The sequence below is a fragment of the Falco rusticolus genome, chromosome 4, assembly GCF_015220075.1.
Source record: "Falco rusticolus isolate bFalRus1 chromosome 4, bFalRus1.pri, whole genome shotgun sequence".
Taxonomy (NCBI): domain Eukaryota; kingdom Metazoa; phylum Chordata; class Aves; order Falconiformes; family Falconidae; genus Falco; species Falco rusticolus.
In genome coordinates, this window is record NC_051190.1 from 15,027,363 (window position 1) to 15,049,346 (window position 21,984).

The 21,984-nt window shown below is 43.1% G+C and overlaps 1 protein-coding gene across 1 annotated transcript in view; it reads left to right on the forward strand.

Moving 5' to 3' along the window:
- Nucleotides 1–1,368: 1,368 nt before the first annotated feature.
- The window catches only part of PTPRG (protein tyrosine phosphatase receptor type G), a 412,655-nt gene continuing 392,039 nt past the window's right edge, over nt 1,369–21,984 (forward strand). Inside the window, exon 1 of the mRNA XM_037383177.1 lies at nt 1,369–1,692. Coding sequence (XP_037239074.1) covers nt 1,608–1,692 — 85 coding nt within the window. The 5' untranslated portion in view covers nt 1,369–1,607. The remainder of the gene's footprint in view (nt 1,693–21,984) is intronic.

Consider the following 21,984-nt stretch of genomic DNA (forward strand, 5'->3'; position numbering starts at 1 on the left):
AGAATCCCTGTAATGGAAATAATTACCAAAGAAACAGACAAAAACTACTTCTGAATGAAATTTAAGCTTCAGCAGACCACAGCACCGCCAGGAAATGCCAAGTACAAACACCCATCCCCTCATCCTGAATTCACACCATTTTCTGTTTCTGTTTCCTGTGCAAAGTTATCAATCACTCAGAAACTGGTTGGGGGGGGTGTGTGTGCTGTGGATCAAGGTTTGGATGCAGAGTGCCTTGGGACAGCCTTCGCCTGACTCTGCAAAAATGTCAACTATCTCACTTTGGGGGGGCTCTCTGGAAATACGTAGTGTGCAATACTGGGGGAAACCCAGCATTTTTGTTAGGGAATCACTGGCAATACCCAGAACAATGCATATTAAATAAATATGTGGGGTGGGGGGTGCAGAGGGGGGCCCTCTGGCAATACCCAGTGTACTATTGGGGGGGTGGGAAATCTGTATGATTTCGTGGGGGAGCTCTAGCAATACCTAGAATTATGCACAGTACTGGGGGAAGAAAAAAAAAAGCTGTGTGGTTTTGGTGGGAATTTCTGGCAATACCCAGCACAGCATTCAGCTGTATGGTTTTGTGGGGGATCTTTGGCAATACGCAGCGTGATACAGAGCACAGAAGGGGATGGAGGAGAACTGTATCATTTCGGGGCGGGGGGCGGGGGCGGCCACGTCTGGCAATAGACGGGACGGTGCACACAGCTGGGGGACATACACGGACACCCAACCCCAAGCCCCGGCCCCCTGCGGCACACCGAGGGCGGCAGAATGACACAAGTAACTTCAAACGGGTACCGCCGGGGTAAGAGCGCAACGTCCGAGATTCCCGGCGGTGAATTAGCGCGGCTCCATCACGCACTTTCTCCCCCGCCCGGCGCTGCGCCGGCGCCCCCCTCCCCCACCACACACTCGGCAGGCGAAGGGGAGGGCGCCGCCGCCGCTCCGCGGACAGTGCGCGGGGCGCGGTGCAGCGCCGGGCAGCGGTGCGGGTGCGGGTGCGTGCACAGGAGCGACCGTGCGCGCCCCCGCCCCGCCGCCGCGGCCGCTTTAAGGGCGGCGGGGGCGCGCCGCCGGGGCGCCCGGCGCGCCGCCGCCTCGCCTCGCCGCCGCGCCGCGCTCCCTCTCCCTCTTCCCTCGCCCCGCTTTAAAGTCTCCGCCAGGATCCGGGTTCGCCCGCCACTTCCTGTACGGCAGGATGGAGCGCGCCGGGGCCCCGGCTGACCGCCGCCCGCCCGCCCGTGCGCGGAGGCGGCTCTGAGCGCCCCGTCCGCGGCATGCCGCGCGCCCCGCCGCCGCTGCCCGCCTGAGCCGCGCCGCCCCGCGCCCCGCCGCGCCCCGCCGCGCGGGGTGTCCCCGCACCCCGCCGCCGCTGTCCTCCCCCTGCCCCGCGGCTCTGGGATTTTTTTCCCCTTTGAGGAGGCGAGTAGGAGCCCCCCGCTTTCTCCCGCTGGAAGAGGGGTGCGGGGAGAAACTTATTTTCAACAAGTTTTTTTTTCCTTTTTTTTTTTCCTTTTTTTTCTTTTTTTTTTTTTTTTTTCCTCCCCTGTGCGTTAATTATTTTAGCCCCTCTCCCCTTTCGATGTGCGGCTTTGGACATGCGGAGGCTACTGCAACCGTGTTGGTGGATCTTTTTCTTGAAAATCACCAGCTCCGTGCTCCATGATGTGGTGTGCTTCCCCGGTGAGTGAGCGCGGCGGTTGGGAGGGTTCCCGGTGCCTCCGCCACACGTGTCCGCGACCCCCGTAGGGTGCCGGCGGGGCACCCCGCGAGTGCGGAGGGTGCGCCGGGGGCCGCAGGGGGCCGCTTTGCCCGGGTGGTCCCCACGTAGGTTTTCCTGCAGCACCCTCCCGGCTGCGGGCAGCGCTGCCCGCGCGTGGGGCCGTGCGCGGTGCAGAGGCTCGGCTCCGCGCTCCCGGCACGGTGCTCCCTCTCCCCGGTGCGCTGCAGCCCCCGACGGCGTGGGGCGGGCCGAGGGGGTCCTTACGCGCTGCCCTTCTTTTGCGGGGCTGCCTGGGGGCTCCCTTTGTGCCGCGGGAGTGCCGCCCGCCGCCCCGAAGGGAGCGTGACTCCGCGCTCCCATCTCTTGTTGCAGCCCCCCGTCCCCCGCCAAGAACTTAGTTTCGCGTGGGTCTGCGCCCTCCCCACCTCACTCGTGTCCGCGGTGGGTGTCTCGCCATGCCGGAGCGCTGACCTTGGCGGGGCGGGGGGAGGTGGTGCTGTTGGCGCGGGGCTGCGCGTTCGCTCCGCGCCCGGGGCTGGCTATGTGTCACCCCCCACGCGTGGGAGAGGGGCCATGGGAGCGGGGGGCACCCAGCACCGAGCTTTCCACCCCCCCTTCGCTCCCCATGGCTTATGTCTGTGCATCGCTCCTCGCCCGCCACCGAAACGCAGGGGCCGCGTATAACGGGACCGGGTGAGCGCTTGCCCCGCTCCGCGCCCGCGGTGGGACTCCGCGTCTCCCCCCCCTCACCGCGGGAGCGCCCCCGGCCCGGGGGAACTTGCAGCGCCAGCTCGGGGCTCCAGCTCCCGCTGCCCCCGCAGTACCCCGGGCCCTCCGCCAGGGGCGCTGTCGCTCCGCCGGCGCCCCCGCGGGGCCGCGCGCCCCTCCGCCGGCGCGCAGCGCGGCCCCGCCTGCTCGCAGCCCCTGTGAGCCGGCGCGTAGGCACAGCGGGCTCTTCAGTTTTTTTCTGTCGTACCCCCCGCCCCTTGCATCTGCGGCTGAAATGATTTTGCTGAAAATGGTTTAGCACTCCCGCACGCCCCGAAATGGTTCATTTCTTTACTTTTTCTTGAGCTTCCCCCTCCTGACAGCGAGGGGGCGGGGGGGCCGCGCGGAGGGGTGTGACCTAGGTGGGTGCGATGTGGGCTTTGGCCAGAACAAGCACCCCCGTGAGGCCCTTGTCCCCCGACTCCTCCTGTCCCTTCTGTGGGCTCCCGATGCAGCCTAACGCGTCGGCTGTGTCCGGGTATGCAAGTGTGAAAAGAAAAACCTAAATTCTGGAAGCTTTACAGGAACTTCCACTTCTGGGGGGGGAGGGGGGGTTCCTTTTCTTTTTTTTTTTTTTTTCTCTCTTTCTTTTTTCCTAACCCCAAACACAGAGCTCAGCAGATAGACCCATCATCCCAGTCCTTCCAGCAGCTTCCTACATGGTAAAATGATTTGAAGGCAAAAGAAAATAAGTTGGAGAGAGGGTTAATACCTCTGCAGCTCTTGAAGAAACATTTATCTTCTTTGTATTGATTTCTTCTCAATTTCAGCCCTCAGAGTGAAGCCTTTCTCTCTGCTTCTGATATATATTGTACAGTAATTACATGTAGAAGGCAGGCTCCAGAAACGCTTCAGGAAAACAAGCTGTGATGTAGGTTTAATATGACAGTATTGTATGACTTGCCGATTTAGATTAGTGATATTTGAACCAGGTAATATTTGCATTATCGTTTGAATATAAAGATGAATGCAAGCAAGGAGTAGTAGGTCTATGGACATTTGATGTGTGTAGGTAAACTCTTTAATACTAGCAGCTGTAGAACAGTGGTGTAATACTTGAGAATATTTCAAGGCTGTTCATCACTAAAGGTCTGCTTGGGAAGCAAACTGTTTTCCAGAAGGGCTTCTATGCATTTAGTTTTTGTACAGAACTACCATATTAGATCTCAGTGACTTGCTTACTCTTATATGCCTTCTTCTGAAAAGCAGCATTTGTGTGTGTGCGTGTGTGCAGGGGGGTGGTAAGTGAAACATCGTGATAAACAGGGATGCTCCAGACTCTGATCTGGTACATCAGATATGCCCGAGGCAGGAAAGCTGCAGGGAGGATCTCAGTGGACTATAACAGGACATCGGTGCTGACAACATCCAATGGCAAATCATTGGAATTTGTGTTGGCGGGGAATCCCGGCCAGATATTAACCATTTAGTATCTACCACAAATGTTTCAGTACCTTTTCATAATGTTTTCTAGAGAGGATTAGAGAATTACGGTGTGTTTTATTTATTTTATGTGTTAATTTACAAGCATCTTTCTTCCCTCTGCTTGATATCTAGCTTTCTAAATGAAAAAGAGGTCACTGTTTATTTTCTCTCCTGTAAATCACTTTACTTGGTGAAGAAACACAAGGACTGTTTTTTCTTTGTTCAGCAACCACAAATGAACCATGTAGAAAATAAGTCTTTGCAGTGTTCCTTTGTTATGGTGATTGTAATAGGTTTTCACTGTTTAAGTAGGTATTTTTGTTGCTATTCCTTTGGTTGCAATAAGAGGAAGGAGTCATTCTTACACAAAAAATATGTGGGTAAGGTTTTGCTCTTTCTGAAGTGTTTAGTGCATTTCTCTGTGGGCATGTCACTGGTAATTGCATTGCTTAATAAATCAAACTAAGACAAGGTAAGAGAGGTTGTTTCCATGGGGTCTGTTTGCTCATTAATCTGAATTCACAGTACCAAAAATCAGTAAGGCATATTAACATTACAGTGATATTCTTGCTGCATAATTGCTCATGGCTTTGCCAAGAGAGGATAAATATTTTTTTTGTAAAGGAAAAAGTACACATTTTTGCTGTTCTTAGCTGTGACAATCCTGTCGTCTAAGGAGTGACAATCGTTAGCATTCTCTTAGGCTAGAGGCAGGAATGAAAGTAATTTTCTTGAGTGTAGATTAGCTTTTTGGTAATGGATCAAATTGTTGCTGACCTGGTAACTGCCTGTAAATGGGTTTTGGATTTTGAGTCTTCATAGTTCAGAACTGAGAGTTAATTTTGCATGTAACTGTCTTCTGCTTGGAAGAAAAAATATACTAGGAGCTTTTCCCTATGAACTAATCAAATGCTACTTCAGATATTTTTAAAGTTACAGAGAATATTGGCTTTCTTTATTAAAGATTTTTCAAAGGAAGGTGTGTTGTGCACGTAGAGAAATACGGAATGTACAGGAGAGGGCCCTCCAAGACTTTATTTAGTCCTGTGGCTTTTATGAAGATGACACTTCTTACATTTTAATTATCCCTTATTTTCAGTGCCTTTTGGAAAATATGCTTTATGTTACGGGAAGTTGCTAATGGAGTCCTTGCAGATAAAGAATGTAAAGTCAGCCTTCCCAGGCTGTAAGAGCTGAGCTTGCTGGTATGCTTCTCGGGGGGGAAACCCCAGGGAGAGCTTTGCTGTCTGTTAGCAGGTTTACGGGAGCTCATTTGTGGTTAACAGAGCTTGGACACAGCTTTCAAAAGTCTTCAAATAGTCATGGGAGCTGCCTGCACTAGCAGCCAGAGTAAGAGGCTTCCTAAGTTGGGGAAGGAGGAAGAGGCATCACAGAAAGAAGGGTTTTCAGTATATTCAAAAAAGGAAGGAACACAGTTTGAGGGCAACTGGAATTCCCTTGGCCATATTGGGGTGTTTTGCAACAAAGCCTGTATTCAGACTGGGGACCTTGCTCTGCCTCAGAGTGAGGATTTTTGCCTGTGTGAATGAGTTAGAATATCTAGAAATTGGGGATGAAAGGGTTTTTGATCCTTTTAAAAAAATGGATGTGTTGGTCAGAGCAGTGAGGAACTTCTGTGAGTCTAGTCCAGAGGTGTCGTGTTGTTCACCTGTCCCTTGTCTGCACTGGGAACCCCTGCTGAACAAATAAATCGTGCTTGGGATCATAAAAAACACCAAACCCCACCTATTGATTTCGGTAGGATGATGGTTTCACTCGCAGTTTCTAGGTCTATGCAGGGATGAGTGTTGTCTTGAAGTTATCTATGTGCACTCAGTTAAAGCTGTACTGTTATCAAGTTGTGGGAGTTTAATAATTGGGGTTTCTTTCCAATTACAGAAAAGACAGATAACAGTGAGGACTCTATCCATCTTATGATCAGTGCTTAAGGACTACCATACTTAGTTTTCTGAAATAAAATGTTATTAACGTGGACTCTAATTTCAGTGTTCAAGTTTCATGGTTAAATTAAAGAAATGACTTCAAACTATTAATCTCAACTGTTCTTGGAAGAAATGCTAATGATTTGGTTGCTGCTTTTTAGCAGCCAAATGAACACGTGGCATGATGTGCTCTGAAGCCTGAGGGTACAGTTATAACACTGTACTTTAACTAATATATAACTTTAATCTGAGGAATTATGAAAAAATGAGACTAATTTCTGTTTGCCTAAGTTACTGTACTTCCATTTTTAAAGATCAGATTTGCTCCTGTGTGTTGATAAAATTGTAATTATTTATATTTACATGCCATGCTACTTAAAGCTTGATGCTAAACAACCATTTTTAAGTGTTTTAGGAAGTGGAATCTCATCAGACAAATGTTCTTAAAAGACATGGAGTTATCTGAGGATGTAGATGTGCACCAAATGGGCTAACTTATGGTTGTATATCCCTTCTGGGAGACTGCTTGCTGCTTTAGGTGCCTAAAATATCTTTACAAATTTTGCCCTTCTTTATGAGGTTAACTCCTATCTATGTTTCTTCCAAGTGGAAATTGTGGACCTGCGTCTTCTTGGACCAAGTTGGTGGGAATGTGACTTCATCAATTGCCAGAGTTACTCGCAGGAAGAACTGGACTTGTCAGTTTTGTAGAGACATGCAGGGGTTGGAAGCGATGCAGAGAAGGAAGATATAAATTAATGCACACTTTCATACAAAGCAGAGGAACCTGGGGCATGGCCAACTGGAGGTGTCCAGTAACGTATGATGAAAGCAACTAGTTTTTACATTTGTGTGTCAATAAACCTTTAGAGGAAAAAAAAAATCACAGGAAGATGATCCTTGGTTGCTGTTAATTTCTCCGTTACTCAGTATCTTGTGCTAGTGTTGCTGATCATGTTATGCATGTTGTAGGCTATAGATACCCATCCATATTACTTGCTCTAGGGCAAGTCAAACTGGCTTCTTTCTTTTAATGCTGCTAACATGTGATACAGCTCTCCAAAGTGATCTTGTTCCACTTCAGTGAGGACAGGTGTACTCTTGGATGAATCGGGGGCTACACTGGTCATATCTTCAAATGCTTCCTTTCAATGTACAGTCATCTTGAGGCACAGTTGCCAGGACACAGAGCATTCCTGGTTTATGTCTTGAGCTGCCCCATATTTGTAGCCTAAGCAGAGACTCTTCCTACGCAGAAAGCAAGCAGATGAATGAGGGTGCAGGTTGCAAGCACAGCAGTGAAGACACTGTGATACTCCATGGGTATTGCTGTTCTTGTTTCATTTTTCCTTTTCTCTGACTGCTAGCAGTGTTAATGGGAAGCTGACGAAAACAGTGGTGGTGAATAAGCTTTGCCAGCTGACTGGAGGAGGAGGGAGGACATAGGGCAGTAAGGAAACTAAGTTCGTGCAATCACTGTAAGGTAACATTTTTATTACACCGAATGGCCTCACCTTATGGCAATTTGAATTAGTTTTCAAGTGAACTATGGTTGAAGTAAAATCAGATAGTACATGGCCTTTTTATTTAATGTGGTTTTATTATGCATCTCTAAGTTTGCTTGGGAGTTGAAGTACTAGCGTTCTTAATTATCAAGTCATTTGAATAATGATGAACACTTTTCTAGAACTTAAAGCTTGACCGCATCACGCACCTGCCAGCAGTACTGACACAGAAAATCTCAACTGATGTGGGTGTTGCAGTTCTCTATGCATAAATCCTGCAGTGATGCCTGAATGTGTTTATCCTATGCCAGTGCCTGCTTTGAGGGACTTTGCATTCATAGCGTGAAGGCCTTTCTAAAGAAAATCTAGGTGTTTTGAGACTTGGATGCTTAGCTTACGAAAGCTGCTTTGAAAAAAAAATCCTTTTCTCTGCTTGCAGATACGTAATGAATGAGACCTTGAGCCCTGAAAAGCTGCACTGATATTTAGGAGCAAAATATGGGATGTTATTTGGTCTTGTGGCAGCTGTTTTGTTCTGGTTTTTTGTTTGTGTGTGTTGTGTTTTTGGGGTGTTTTTTTTTTTTTTTTGAAATAAAAAGTGCCTGTCTCTCTGACAGAGTGCTGTTTAAGTTCTTCTGTTGGGTGTCTGTTTATTCTGCTGACAGTAAAGGAAAGCTATCTGATAGCTCCTTGCAGGCAAAGCAACAGTTGTTCAGTTTTCCCACACTTCACTCTTTCCATCTTCTGTCTTTGCAGGAGACCTGTAAGAGACATATCAAATGCTATAATACATGCTTTAATCAAAGCAGTGCCTTACCCTTTCCTTACTCCTAGAAAAGAATCTACAATTTGGATTATCATTTTTTTAGCAGCCTGAAGTCTTAGACCTGGAGTTCTTTGGTCAGTTTGTCAGACTGGTTGAAAAGCATGTTAGTTGTCCCAGAGTGGAAGAGGGCTTCACCGTAACAAGTGCTGAACGCTGAATAAGCAGGATATGAAGATAGAATCGTTTGTGCCAATGCATTAGGTAGGCCATTTTTCTACAGCAGCAGTAAATAGAAACAGGTCTGTCCTGACCCTTGCTGATCCTAAACAGTAAGCAAGTTACTTTCTTTGGGCCTCATTCCATTTCTTTGAAATAAGGATGCCTGTGAAGTAACCCTTGCACCACTGAGGACCGGTGCTTGCCATTTTATCAGTTGGGTGTGCTTAGAAATGCTCTTTTTATATTTTTCTCCCCTACTCTCCCTTTCTGGATTTTAAAATAACTTATTTTACATCTTAACAGGTAGTGAAGTTAGTGATATACATCTCAATAAATTTAAGTCTTGGCTAAGAGGGTTGTTTTAGAGAAAGCTTAGGAATTTGTTTTTTTTAATGGATGTTTGTTTATATAAGCCTCAACATGAAACTGTTGCAGTTTCCTGGGTGTGGGGGAGGGCAGATGGATACAAGTTCAGACAACAAAGATGACTAGTAGCTTTCAAATAATTAAGTACAGATGAATGTTACTATCACATGTGAGTTTAAGGATTAAATTTTCAATACGTTTTCACTGGTATTTAGATTCCTAAGGTGCTTTAAGAGTTCTGGAGATGATGGTATAGATTTGCTGCAGTCAAAATAGAAATGAGGGTTTGCGCAGCATGACTGTCTTTTAAACATTGCATCCATTTAGTAGATAGGCAGAGAGAACCAACTATTTTTTTCTTGTTGGCCTCCATGCTACTTGTAACTAGCTTACTTATTATTCTTATAGTGCAGTAGGTTGTGTATTTTGTATTTAAATCCTTGCTTAAAATATAACAAAAATTTGCCTGTTGACAGCAGTTGCATCATATTTTAATTGGTGAGCATTGCTAATAGAGTGTTCAGGTTCTAAAATTAGTTGTTTGTTTTTCCTTCTTTGCCCAAGGGTTTTGCATCAGATTATATGCCTTCTGTATAACTGTTTGTGTTCCAAAGCAACACCTTTGTGCAGTTTTAGCTATTTAAGTAAGTGTTAAAAGTATGGGCTCCATGACAGCAGTTTCAGAAACTGTGACTTTTTAAATTGTTTCTTACAGCGTTGTTTATGCACTGTAAAGTGCTTCTCTTTTGTTTACTGTGAATTAATTCATAGTTATCTTTGTAGACCTAGGGCACAAAATGTGCAAGTTTATTATGTTTTATCTTGGTATAATGGCAGGTCCTCAGCTGCTGCAAATTGTCATAGCACAATTGATGCTACTGTTTCTGTGGCAGCTTTCATCAGGTGAGGATTTGTACCATAACAGTCATCATGACATTATCCTGAAAAACGGGTGTGTGTGGCTTCCCCCCCCGCCCAGTATTTCCATGGGCTGGCTTTGTCAAAGCTGCACAGTTTTGATGCTGTCTTCATGCTTCTTGGAGGGTTTTTCTTTTATTGTGTGGTGAAATGCAAAACCTCTTCTTTGTATGATTCTGCTTGCTGTGGAAGAGATGTGACCAGTCCTTCCATGAAAATTCAGACCTTTTGGAGGATGCTTGTTGTGCATATCAATCCTCAGGATTGTTCTGTTGTGTTGTACCTAGTTTTTTGACCAAAGCTGTGGCTGTTGCAAAGGTGTTCGTGAGGTTTTCTGTCAACAGCTATCAGTTGTTTTTTTTTTTAAAATAACTTGTTTGATCCATCGTGAAGTGATACCCAAACTTCTTTTCCTTGAATGAAGTAGTTGAAGTAAATAGGCCACCAAAAATGTGGTTGTTTGAATTACTTATTGTAGCTGTGAAGGTCAAACTGCAAATATATAGCCACTTTAACAACTGTCTTGTATCTGTTTCACTTTTCTCTACTAGCTTAAAGAGCCCTCTGATATTTTGTTACCATGAAAGTACTTACACATTACAATAAAACCATGTCACAATGTCCTGATTAACCTAGTGACCCGAACTCCACAAGGCCTTTTCTAGCAGGTTTTATCTAGTCCTTGAATAATTTTTGTAGCAAACGTTTTTGCCTTTTTCTCCATTTTTTAAAACTTATTTTTAGAAAGGTGCACGCCAGAACTGAAAACTGGTTTTACACATACCATATGCGCATGATGATATGGCCCTTTCTGTTTGTCCAAGGATTTTCAGTGACCTATTTTTCTGCCACAGCAAGAAAGCTCATGTTGATTGTTTGCCTAGTTTGACTTCTAGATCATTATTTGAGTCAGTGCTGAACAAAATAGTCTGCAGTTCAGTGGCTGTGGCCTGGATCACTAATTCTTGGAGGTTTTAACTTTATAATGGCAATTTTAGTATTAGAAAGGTAGGCCTCTTTGACTTAAGTCCTCTGCAACCTTAGTGTCTTAGATGCATCATTTGTTCTGATTTTGTTAGTTTCCCAACAGAACAGTTTTTAACGGAGTAGCAGTCAGTGCATCCATAATAGTCCTGGTGCCTGTTGTGGAGTTATCTAGGATGGGTGTCTTGGGGTTTGATTTCCATTAAGCATTGTAATACTGAAAGCTTCATGCAGGTCCAGAACATGACTGTGACCTGGTGAGAGTTACCACCCTTGTGTGGTAACAACAGTGATGTGGATAACAGTTGAGCTTCATCAGAAACTTGGAGTCGGGGTTAGGATTTGCATGTAACCCCGAGGAGGCAATGGTTTTCTTAGGAATGTGTTTTTATTCCCCATCTGTTTGCTCACCCTGTTACCATTACTCATATTGCTGGTTTTGGTAGGCAGTGTTTACTGTAGTGTCCTTATTTTCTTCCGCTGCTGGATGCAGGTGGGTGTGCCACTGGGTAATAAACTATCTGAAAGAATTTAGATCTGCTCTGTTACTGTGGCCCTGTTTCCATTAGGGTGGCCTCGCTTGGATAGTTTTAGCTTTGCACCTTGATGGTGTTTGTTTTGGGCAAGCATGTACCATGCAACAAATGAGGAAAAAACATCCCTTCTGCCCCAGCTAATATATATATATATATATATATATATATATATAAAATAAAAGACCTGTCTGGTAAGAGGCTGGTGTCTGTGAAGATGGAGAGACCCTTATGATTAAAGTAGAGAGGGAGTCCAATCTTCCAAATATGACATCCTTCACCAAAAACCTCTGAGAAGTCCTGATCCATACCTATCAGCTAATATTGGATCAGGTTCTGGCATGCTGAAAGGATCATAAAATTAATTGTGCTTGATCGATACTGGTGGTACTTGTGTGCTTGTCAGGAGAACAGGGCGCAGTATGAGCCAGGCAGGCCCTGGCAGTGCATGCTGCCTGGAGAGCAGAGAGCACTGACCAGGCAGTCTGCCAGGAAGGTTTTAACTAGCCTTTAAAATGATGGACTAGATGGCCATCACCAAAAGTCCCTTCCAGCATTGTTCTGTGCTGCACATACTCTTACTGTGCACCCTGCTTGCCCTGGAGAAGTAAAGCGTATCTGCAGCTGCTGCAGCCTATGAGAGAACCGTGGTCAGAGAACCTCTGCTGTGCATGGACGGGGAGTGTGATGCCCAATGTTATTACTTGCTAGAGCGTGAAGCCTGCAAGTAATGCTAATACAAATGTATTTCAATTTGTAACCTGGCCTTCTGTATCAAGATTGGACTACTTCTATTCTGTTGCACGTGTGCATCACTTGGGGAAACATGCTGATAGTACTTAACATTTAATTGCTTCTCTTGATTTTATTTGTAAATTAGAATCTAGAGGATCTGTAAGAAAAAACAGTAGAGCTTAATTGGACAACATTTTAGAGTAACTCAAAAAAAAAAGACATGTAGCTTTCCAGCTTTTGGAGCTGAGACAAATGCAAACTTACTTATTGATCCATCTATATGATATCATATTTTAACTACTGTCTAAACTGGAGGTCATATCTATACTAGATTGCTTAAGAATCTGTCTATCTTATCACATCTTGTACTCATTTATAGTTGTTTCCATTTCTGGCTTTGCTAGAGAGACAGCTAGTGTTTCAACCTAAATTAAAATCAATAAGAAGCAATTTTGTTTGTTTTTTAACTACTAGAGCAGGCTTTTTTTGGTGGGTTTTTTTTTGTAAACCTCTGCATGTTCAAGTTGGTCACTTGATTCTTTCCGGCATGATAATTGCCAGACCTCGTTAATTCCTAATTTTTGCATATGTAGGAAGGGGTTTGCATTCCAGTGTACCTAACAAAATGTCAAATGTGATTTAAAAATAAAAATTTATTTTAAATCATCACTGAGAAATAAATGCGGTAAAGAATACTTGGCAGTTAGAAGTAGTTAAAAAACATCTTGAGGGGAAGCATACGCCTGGGGGCTGTGGTAAATGCAGTTGACCCAGGAGTCCTGCTCTGGCAGGGTAGCACAGGCTTCCCCTGGCACATTTGGGCTATGTCCTGCAGGGATGATTTCCAGTGGAAAAAGCAGAGTCTAGGTCTCTGTGCCTTCAGTCCTTGGCTTGGATATTTCTGCATCACACCAATTCACGTAGGAAGCTGTTGTCATGTTGTCAGCTGGCTTTTACCATACAGCCAGCAGATTGCCAGCAATAACAATTAACCTGGGTCAAATTCAGTGTGGAGTTCCAACGGAAGCAATGTTGGTATTTCCTAGAAAAGGCAGTGGTGAACCATAACATAATATCAGAGTAAATATTTGAAGGTAATGCTCTGATGAAGTGTCCAAAATAGGATGTGTTGCTGCTCTGGCGAGTTGATTACAGGGTGCACGAAATCGTCCTCTTTAACTTGCAGTACAGGCCGCCCAAATGCACACAGGTGGACATATTGCTGTGTAATGGTTGCTTTCTATGTTGATAAAGTTTATGAAGGTTCAGTTTTCACTGGCAAAGCTTCTTGTCACTGACGTAGGTATCCAGTTGGAAGAAATAGTTTGTGTCTTAAACAGCATTTCCAGAACAGGTGGGCCAACTGCTGTGGTCAATAATCTGGCTCTTGCATAGAAGCTTTTGGTAAGGTGTTTACTCTGCCTCTTCTGGGTGAAGTTCAGCACCTAGCAACGTTGGGCCAGTGTCTATATAAACATTTATCATCTTCTGCATCTTGTTTTAAATTGTACAAGGTGAAACTTGAGTCCCTGGGAAAATGAATACCAATATTTTGATCAGGTGGTTCTTTCAGTTGCTGTGATCTTGCCCAGTGCTTCTCACGCTTTCAGAAATGTTTTAAGAATTCCTGGAATTCTTAATTCCAAATCCAAGAACTTTTTGAATGGTCTAAATCACTTCCTGTTTAACTTTCTTTTGAAGTTCCTAAGTATTATGAGCTACCTGTTACTTTAGTCTCTTTGGTTCAGTTTTCTCTCACCTTTTCTTCTGCTTCCACTTGCTTTGATTCAGATACGTTAATGAATCAAGGAAGAGGGCAAACCAAGGGCAAAAAGAAGCAGAACTGGCTACTCTGGTAATCAAAGCAAGAGTCTGTTCCCTTAAGTAAACTGCTAAAGCAGTGTTTTGTAGGAACAAAACATAATTAGTAACTAGATGACACTGAAGAGCACATTTCCTTCATCCTTGAAGGCAAGTTGAGTTGCGTGTGAATTTCTTAAATTTGATGTCAAACCAGCAAACCATTCATTTTTTAACTAATCACTTAAAACCACACCAAAATTTATGTGCCAAGAAGCCAGCTGTGTTTAAAAATACATGAGCAAACCTGGTACACAGTGATCCAGGAACGTGAAGTAAAAGTGACTTGTCTACGTGCTAGTAACACCTATTGTGAGTGAATCCCAAGCCATAGTTCAATGCAAGGAGTGATACATTACAGCACAAACAGATTCTTTGTCAAAAAGGTGATTAATACTTCATGTCAAACACTATCTGCATGTACTGCTTTCTCTATTTCGTGTTATTAAGCAGTGTGACCTTTTCTCTTTCAACAATTAGCTTTCAAGGTGAAAACCAACTTAGGAAGAAAATTAACTTTTTTTTTTTTCATTGGATCTGAGGAGTCTTACAGTTTTGCAGTAGTCTTGATTATACCTTCACACTTCATGGTTTTGATTGCTGTCTTGATCAATGACTCTCCATTTCTGCAGTTTGAGATTGCATTCCCCTATTTGCTTCTGTATTTAGGAGATATCATAGGGTGTTCTGGGTGCAGACTGTGTCTGTAGATGAGGCTTGTAAGATGCATGCTGTCAATGGGTAACAACTTTAGCTTGTCTCATTTGCTTTCTATTAGGAACAAGTTCACTTGCTAAATAATTCTGTTCTGATCTTCAGTTTTTAATTTACCTGACAGCGTGCTTTCTGTTGAACTGAGACTATGAACACTCACTGTAATCAAGTGCTCTTTATTTGCAAACCCAGATGTTTCTAAACGGCAGACACTGAGTATGAGAGATGGCTTACAATTTGGTTTGCCTTTCTGCTTCAATTTGTGAAACAGAAGCCATCCTGGAGTTTGCTACATTTGGTTGCAATTCTTGGAAACAAGGTTGAAGCACATGGGCCTTGCAAAGAATATTCTTTCTTGATGAGCTGGAAATAAAAGACGTGGGTTTGGTGAACACCATTTCTGTTATCACTGACTGTCTGGGCCGTACAATACTGAGCGAAATAAAGGATCAAAGCCAGTAGCACCGTAATGTCTGCCCTGGAAAGCTGATGAATTGTTCAGTGCTTCCCTTGGTGCCTTTCAGTGACTTCTGCTGTGATCAATACAAGCGGCATGAACAGAAATTGGACCCTTCTGCTAGCTCTCATGCTTGCAAGTAAAGTGGAGAAAGCTTGATTTGTTTTGCTGCTTAAGCCCTTGCTGTCCTCACACATATGCTATATGAGAGGCCTGCTTACCTGTTTGCATTCTATTATGTGGCTCTGCTGTCCTGCCTTCCAGGATGACACTTCAGTGGTGCCAAGCTGGATGTGAAGGAGCTAATGCTGTGATTTTGGATATATATATTAAAACAAACCAAAAAACCCCCAAACAAAAAAAAAAAACCCAGCACCAAACTCCAGAGAACTTTCAGCTGGACTGTAAGGATAATACAGTGCTAGTGTCTTTAATACTTGCAGTCTCTCAGAAAGACCTTAGACTTAAGGTCTACTGTCCATTATTCAGAATTACCAATACCTTTAGAAAGCTGCTTTGCCATTCCTTTACCCTTTCATCTAGACTATTTTCCGCTGATGAATTGTTCCGATGGTCACTGGCCATTGTAGTTGTTCTTGTAGTTTTTGCCACGTGGGCTCCTGAGCCGTTGTTCTTGTTGCAAAACCAAAATCCAGCAACAGGTGCAGTGCTGCCTTCCTGAGCATGGTGTTGTCTTTGCTGTAGGTGTTTGCCTGTCGTCTGCATGAATGCTCCCACTTGGACTGGGGGCTCCTTTCTTTGCCCCATGCCTCTCCTGGTGTAGCTGGGCCTTTACGCTTATGCAGTGTTTGCTAGCCAGGCCTTTTGCGGGCTTCAAGCAGGAATTGTCAGTGCCTGAATGCATAAGCTGAGGCTACCTGTGTCGTTCATCCCCTTGCTGCTGAGCGGTTGGACCAGTCTTCCTGATATCGGGACCTGACTTCTAAGATGTTTATCTCGCCCGAACTGGTAAGGAGGATGCTCTGATGGTCTTGGATCAGTCTTCTGCTCTGTCTGGTCTGTTGCGTGCTTCTGAGGTGCTATTTTGCATTGAGGTTGATATATATATATATATGTATGAATACTACTGCTTTTAAAAGCTGGCATAATAATAATTAAGCTTAGGAATGATACACCTGAATAGGTTTCTTCCATTAGTAAAGCAGTTAATAGGTGGATTAGAACGAACATTCAGCAGATGTTGTAGTAGCAGAGTAGAACTGACTTCACATTGGGGATTCATAATGTGTGTCTGTATCCATGCTTATAGACAAAATGGTGAGATGAGATTTTTTTGAAGAATAGTCTTGCCCAAAGAACAGATGAGGCTACTTTATAGGGCAGGAAACTTCTTTGTTAGGTGATACTGAAGTCAGATGGCCTTGTGATTCCTTTAGCTGAAGTATTTTTAGCGAAAGGTTTTTTGTTTTTTTTTTTTTTCTTGTAAACTTTGAAGCCAGATTTGTATGTATGCATACAAAAACTGATAGCACCTGTTAATTTTGCACCAGAGCTGAAGTGGTACAGACAAAGGCTCTATTACATAGTAACAGGTAATTAGTTATACAGGACTATTGGTTCTGGTCTGAAGGAAGCCCTCCCTGTTCAGTTCAGTGGAGATTTCCACCTTAAGTGTGATAGGGCAATGTCAGATGCGATCTGACTAGTGAGTGATTTATTGCAATGTTGACAAGAAAAAACTCTACTAAAGGAAATGTTGATAGAGGACAATGATACTTCATTGCAGTTTCTTCCCTGAAAAGCTACAGTGGCATTGATGTTTTACTGTTTACATGTTGCTTCATCAGCTTGGGCAGTTTGTCATGGAGGGGAACTTGTTTTCAAGCACTAATGCCTATAGACACACTTTTTTCAATGAGGAAAACCAGTGAAGAAGCAAGCTATTTGTACAGTCATGTTCGTGGTCAGATTGCTCCCTTTTCCTGTCTATGCTCCATTTTACCAATTATATATTTTCTTTAGTGTTTCGGGGAAAAGACTGGAAAAGCAATAGAAACAGCATCAACAGTCTGTGTAAAATACATATTAGTGTTCTAAAAATAATTTTAATTTTAGCATGTATTTTAACAAACTTCAGCTATGTGTTTCTTTGTCACTTTTTCCCAAGTTCAGCTGTTTGCCCTTCCATGCTGGGAGTGTTTGTGAAACCCATAATTCTCACAGTGCAACACATGAGAGTTTTGCAAGTGACAGTTATAAGGAAATTCCATGGTAAATTATACTAAATCACAGGTAATTTGCCCAAGGCATAAAATAATTGAAGGGATCTGATGATAATTCTGAGGAAAAAAACCCAGCCTGATTCTGGGGGACTGTGTGTTGTAGATTCTTAAACTTGATAGTTTCTTGTATACTCGTTTGAATCTTACTTTGAAGAAACTTAGGCCTTTAAGAGCTATAGGGTGTGTTGTCCCTGAAGACCTCAATGTCTTCTGATGTTCTAGTATCGTTAAGAAGGACACCAATGGACTGGGCTGTAGCTATTTTTAAAATGATGAAGCTGGACAAACATGCTAAAAATACCTTCTTAAGTTGGCTTGTGTGTAACCAGCACTTTTCAGATGACAGTCTGCATTTTCATCACTTCCAGGATGTTGAACCAGGTTGAATCACTCTAGCTTTTGTTACTGGAGTTGGATCCAACAGCTACAGAAAAGCAGAATCTGATGTGTAGTCTTCCTTGCGATGAAGGCCAGTGTGAACACATCGTACCTGTGCCTGGCAAACTCTTTGTTCTCCTTAGACCAAAGTCACTCCAAATTGAGAAGCATTTACATTTAATTAGATTGGAAGAATTTGGACCATATTCATCATAGTATACCCGTACACACAATCTGTCCTGGCTCTTTATTAAAACGTTGCAGTGGAAGGAGACACTAAGGAAAACATCCAGTTGTTTCCTTGTGTTCAGTGACATGGATTGTTTTGGTCAGAGAAACATTGTGAGATTCCTCATTGCATTCTCCCAGCTATGTGAACGTGGCTTGAAGGTTCTGGTTTGGTTAGTGTGGGAGCTTGGATAACTGAAGATGTATGTTTGGATGAGAAGCTCTGAGGAGGTGGCTGTGGTTTTGCCCTCCTAGACTCTGGCTCAGCAGGGTGCTGGCAAAGTTATTGATGGTGCTTTCAAGACTTGCTGTACAAGGACAGCAGTTGCATGCCCAGGCATATGGAGTCAAGGCTGACTGAACCAGCTTGCCAAAGCCAGGATGGCTTTTCTTGCTGTTGTGGCAAAGGAAAAGATGAACTCTTGTGCTGCAGTTCGTTGGGCTCAGCTGAATTTAGGTATCATATGGCAAGACTTCCTCCTGCTTTAATCCCTATGGAGACAAAAAGCGAGAGAGCAGCCAGGATATTGTGGAGCTCTGTGTATCTTGGGAGAGAGGAGCACCTTTCTGGTGGGGAATTCAGGATCTTGCTGCATTGCCAATCCCATCAGTGAATTTAGGCTGCCAGAAAGCCTTCTTGACCTGGGAGTTATACATCCAGATAGCAGCCTAGCTGGTTTCTCCCTTTGGGAATGAAGAGAGGGGGAAGTGTATGTTGCACAGCAATAGTTTGATCTGAGTGGATCCAAGATGCTTGTAAGGACTCTGTGGTATCTATGTGGGCACTGTTTATCAGGTTAGGAGACGTTTTTAGGGGCCCTAATGTCTGCTAGGACTGAGTATAAGTACCTTGACAACGAGGAAGACATGGTGTACATTCTCCAGATAAATTTTTTTCCTTTAATGACTTGAATACCTTTTGGATGCATCTGTATATCAGACCTTTCCTCAGTGTTATCTGAATTCCTCTGACCTAGAGGACATTACAGCTACACTTTCACCCTTTGGGCTTCTGTAAGGCTGGCTACAGCATAAATCTGGTTTTCTGTTGAGCTTCATAATCATGAAGTCGGCATTGATACTGAGCTGGTAGACTTTTTCAGAGGATAAATAGCAGTAGTCTTTGCATTTCTCTTTAATCAGATAGCCTCTCATCTGAGAGAGGCTAGGAGCTGCTAAACTGATGTGCAGTGGCTGAGACAGATAAAAAATGATACATACATCCACTAATTACTGAATAGTTTCTGAAAAAGAAATTATTTTTGGTGTGTAAAATAAATTGTCTCTGGGTGATGGCATTGATATGCTGTTGATCATGCAACAACCATCTTTGCAAGCCTGAGTTTTCTTTTAAAAAGGCATGATTGTCTGTTAAATATTTGGGCATTCATACTCCCCCTGGGTTGATCAACTATTTGAAATGAATTATCTCACAGTCCTGTGACAATTAGAGTGGCATGCTCAGGTGAAAGGGTTTGTCTGTTTCATAGATTGTAGAGATACGCTCAGTGAAAATGAACATCCTCCCAAGGTTAAATTATCTATTTAAAGCTCCTCCAATTACAACGTTGGATAGAAGGATTATTATTTTTTTTTAATGTGGATAAGAGTTAGCAGAGGACAAATGACATAATTGGAGGGGGAGAGAGAGACTTCATACGTGCTTGCATCTAAAAGAGTGAGAGGGGTAAGGAGAAGATGGTGCCAGAGAACTGTCTTCATAGTCCTTTCTGGTTGCCATAATCTCAAGCAGTCTTTGCAGGTCAGGAGAGTTAGTACTTGTGTAAAAGCTTCCTGCAACTTCTCCCTGGTGTGCGATGTGGCACTTGATGCCATCTGGCCTTTTTGTAAGAGAAAGTAAAAAAAAAAAAAACCTGACCCTTATATTGGGCTGTATAAATAGCCTGCTTTTTGCTCTTACATAGCACAGAAGAACTAATAGCTGGTGAGTTGAACTGACATATTCCTTTGTGCACAAGTTACAGCAACTTAAATGAAAATTACACTCCTAGCAAGAGAATGGACCTCTGTTTAAATTAGATAAGGAGATTATGACAGGAAAAGATCATTGAATAAAGGGGTTTTTAAAGTAGCCAGTGAAATAAATGTATGACTTCAAACTTTGTCTTGCCAGAATTTATTAATAAAACACAGTGAGGTTTTTGGAATACAAGGAAGATCCTTTCCTTTGAAGGTTACAGTGTAATTTGTGTAATTGTGTTTGTATAATTTGACTTCAAGATATGTCCTTGTAATTTGGTAAACTGCAGATCTTGTGCCAATCTATTGCATTTTTCTTGTGCCTCATATTGATGGACCTAATTGCCTCATAAGTATATACTCAGTTTAAAGCCATTGCACTGCCCTCTGGACCTTGAGAAATTCGCCTTCCAGTCTGTAATGATAATCTCTGTATGGATCTTGTCTGTGAAGCAGCTGGCCATCTTTGCTTGCTTCCTTACTAAGTATACATAGATAATTGCTGTTCTGGATAACCTCGTTTTGCTATTGTATAGCTGAAGAAAACACTGTATGACACCTACATTTTTCCCAGCTGCAGGATGCCCTTTTTTGGCAGGGAAGCTAGAACACAGCAATCGCAGGTGTCGTCTTGTCAGGAACTGGCTGATACTCACTGAGAAAATCCCCTAGAATTGTATGTGCACAGCACTGTTTCAGCTGGTCCTTCACTGAAAGTGTTTCCTGATGGAATGGGATAGAAAAGTGGCTGTGGGCAAGGCAGCGACCAGTGTTGGTAGGGTGTGTATGTATTTCTGAATATTTATTCTAATGACACTCTCGTATTAAATGGGCTTCATGCTCTTGCGCTTTCTCAGTACAAAACAGGTGCTGAAACATCCAGACAGGCTTGGAAAAAAGTTACCATTTCAGTGCTATCTTGTTGCTGAGGTCCTTTGAAGTCAACAGAAAATGTGGGCAAACAATTTGTGTTCTGAGGCATTAATACTATGAGTTGTTTGCTCACCCTAAGAATCTGCAGTGAGATTGCTCTTGGCTGCTGGAGCAGGGAGAAATTGTAAATACGGGATGAAAACGCTCGAAACTTTCCTCAAAATGCTGCAGAAGGAGGTAAAAAAAAAAAAATGGGTAAGAGGTGTCCATGGAAGGGTTGAGGGCAGACAATCATGCTGAGGAGTTGAGTCACTGGAACTCGAGGTGTAGATAAAGCTGATTTAAAGATGGAGTTTGATTGTGTTGCAGTAATTTCTCTGTTGCCTTTATGTGGTAGGCCCTGAAAAAAATGGCTGTTGTTAAAACCATCAGAAATGTAAAGTGTCTTTAAATCTTAAAATTGCACAGAATTAAAAAAAATTTAGAAAAGGTACCTCTTCACATAGGTATTGATTCTTAAATGAATGGTATGAAACTTGAAAAGAAATTGCACTATTTACAACTTATTTCTACAACCTTGGAGTGAAATATTATGTATCGACTTCAGAGCAGAAGACGTTGAGTGAAGTTATACAAGCTTAATGAAAATAAACCTACACATGACTTTGCATAAAGGGGGTGAAAATCAAAGGACTAACAAATTTGCATAGATAACATTTGAATTGATAATTCATATTGTACTTCATTGCAAGGATGTAATTTTTAATTAAGAATAAAATGTGGTAGATATTTTAAACGGGAAATGATTATAATTGCAGATGGAAATGGAGGTAATGAGAACTGGTTTAATTAATTGTTAAAATTTTTCTTTTTCTTTTTTTTTGTTTATAAGCTTGTGGCCTGTGGACATGACATTTGTTTTGTAGATGTGTATATTTAAACATACAATGTTTAAGGCATGAAATGCTGGTAGCAAACAGTTTGTCTGAGTTGTATCAGTTACTTGAAGGGGTCTGTATGGATGGACTTCTGAGCATCTTTGATAGACAGACTGCTGTTTGCAGGATTGGTGTGAAATTGTGGTGTAAAAACTCTATTTCCAAAATGTTCTTTTTAAACCATATTTGTCTTTCACTGTGGGTTTCACAGATGGCGGAGCTACTTCACTGGGGAAAAATGAGGTGGTGTTTGTACCAAGCAACTGTTGCCTCTAAAGTTCTCCATTGATGAATATGACAATACTGTGTTGACCTGAATTTAACTCGGCAAGATTTTGTTGATCTGTTGTACTCTGTTTGTGGTTAACCAACACAGCCCTTCAGGAAGCTGCTTCATACAGCTGAGCAGATCTGTGCCT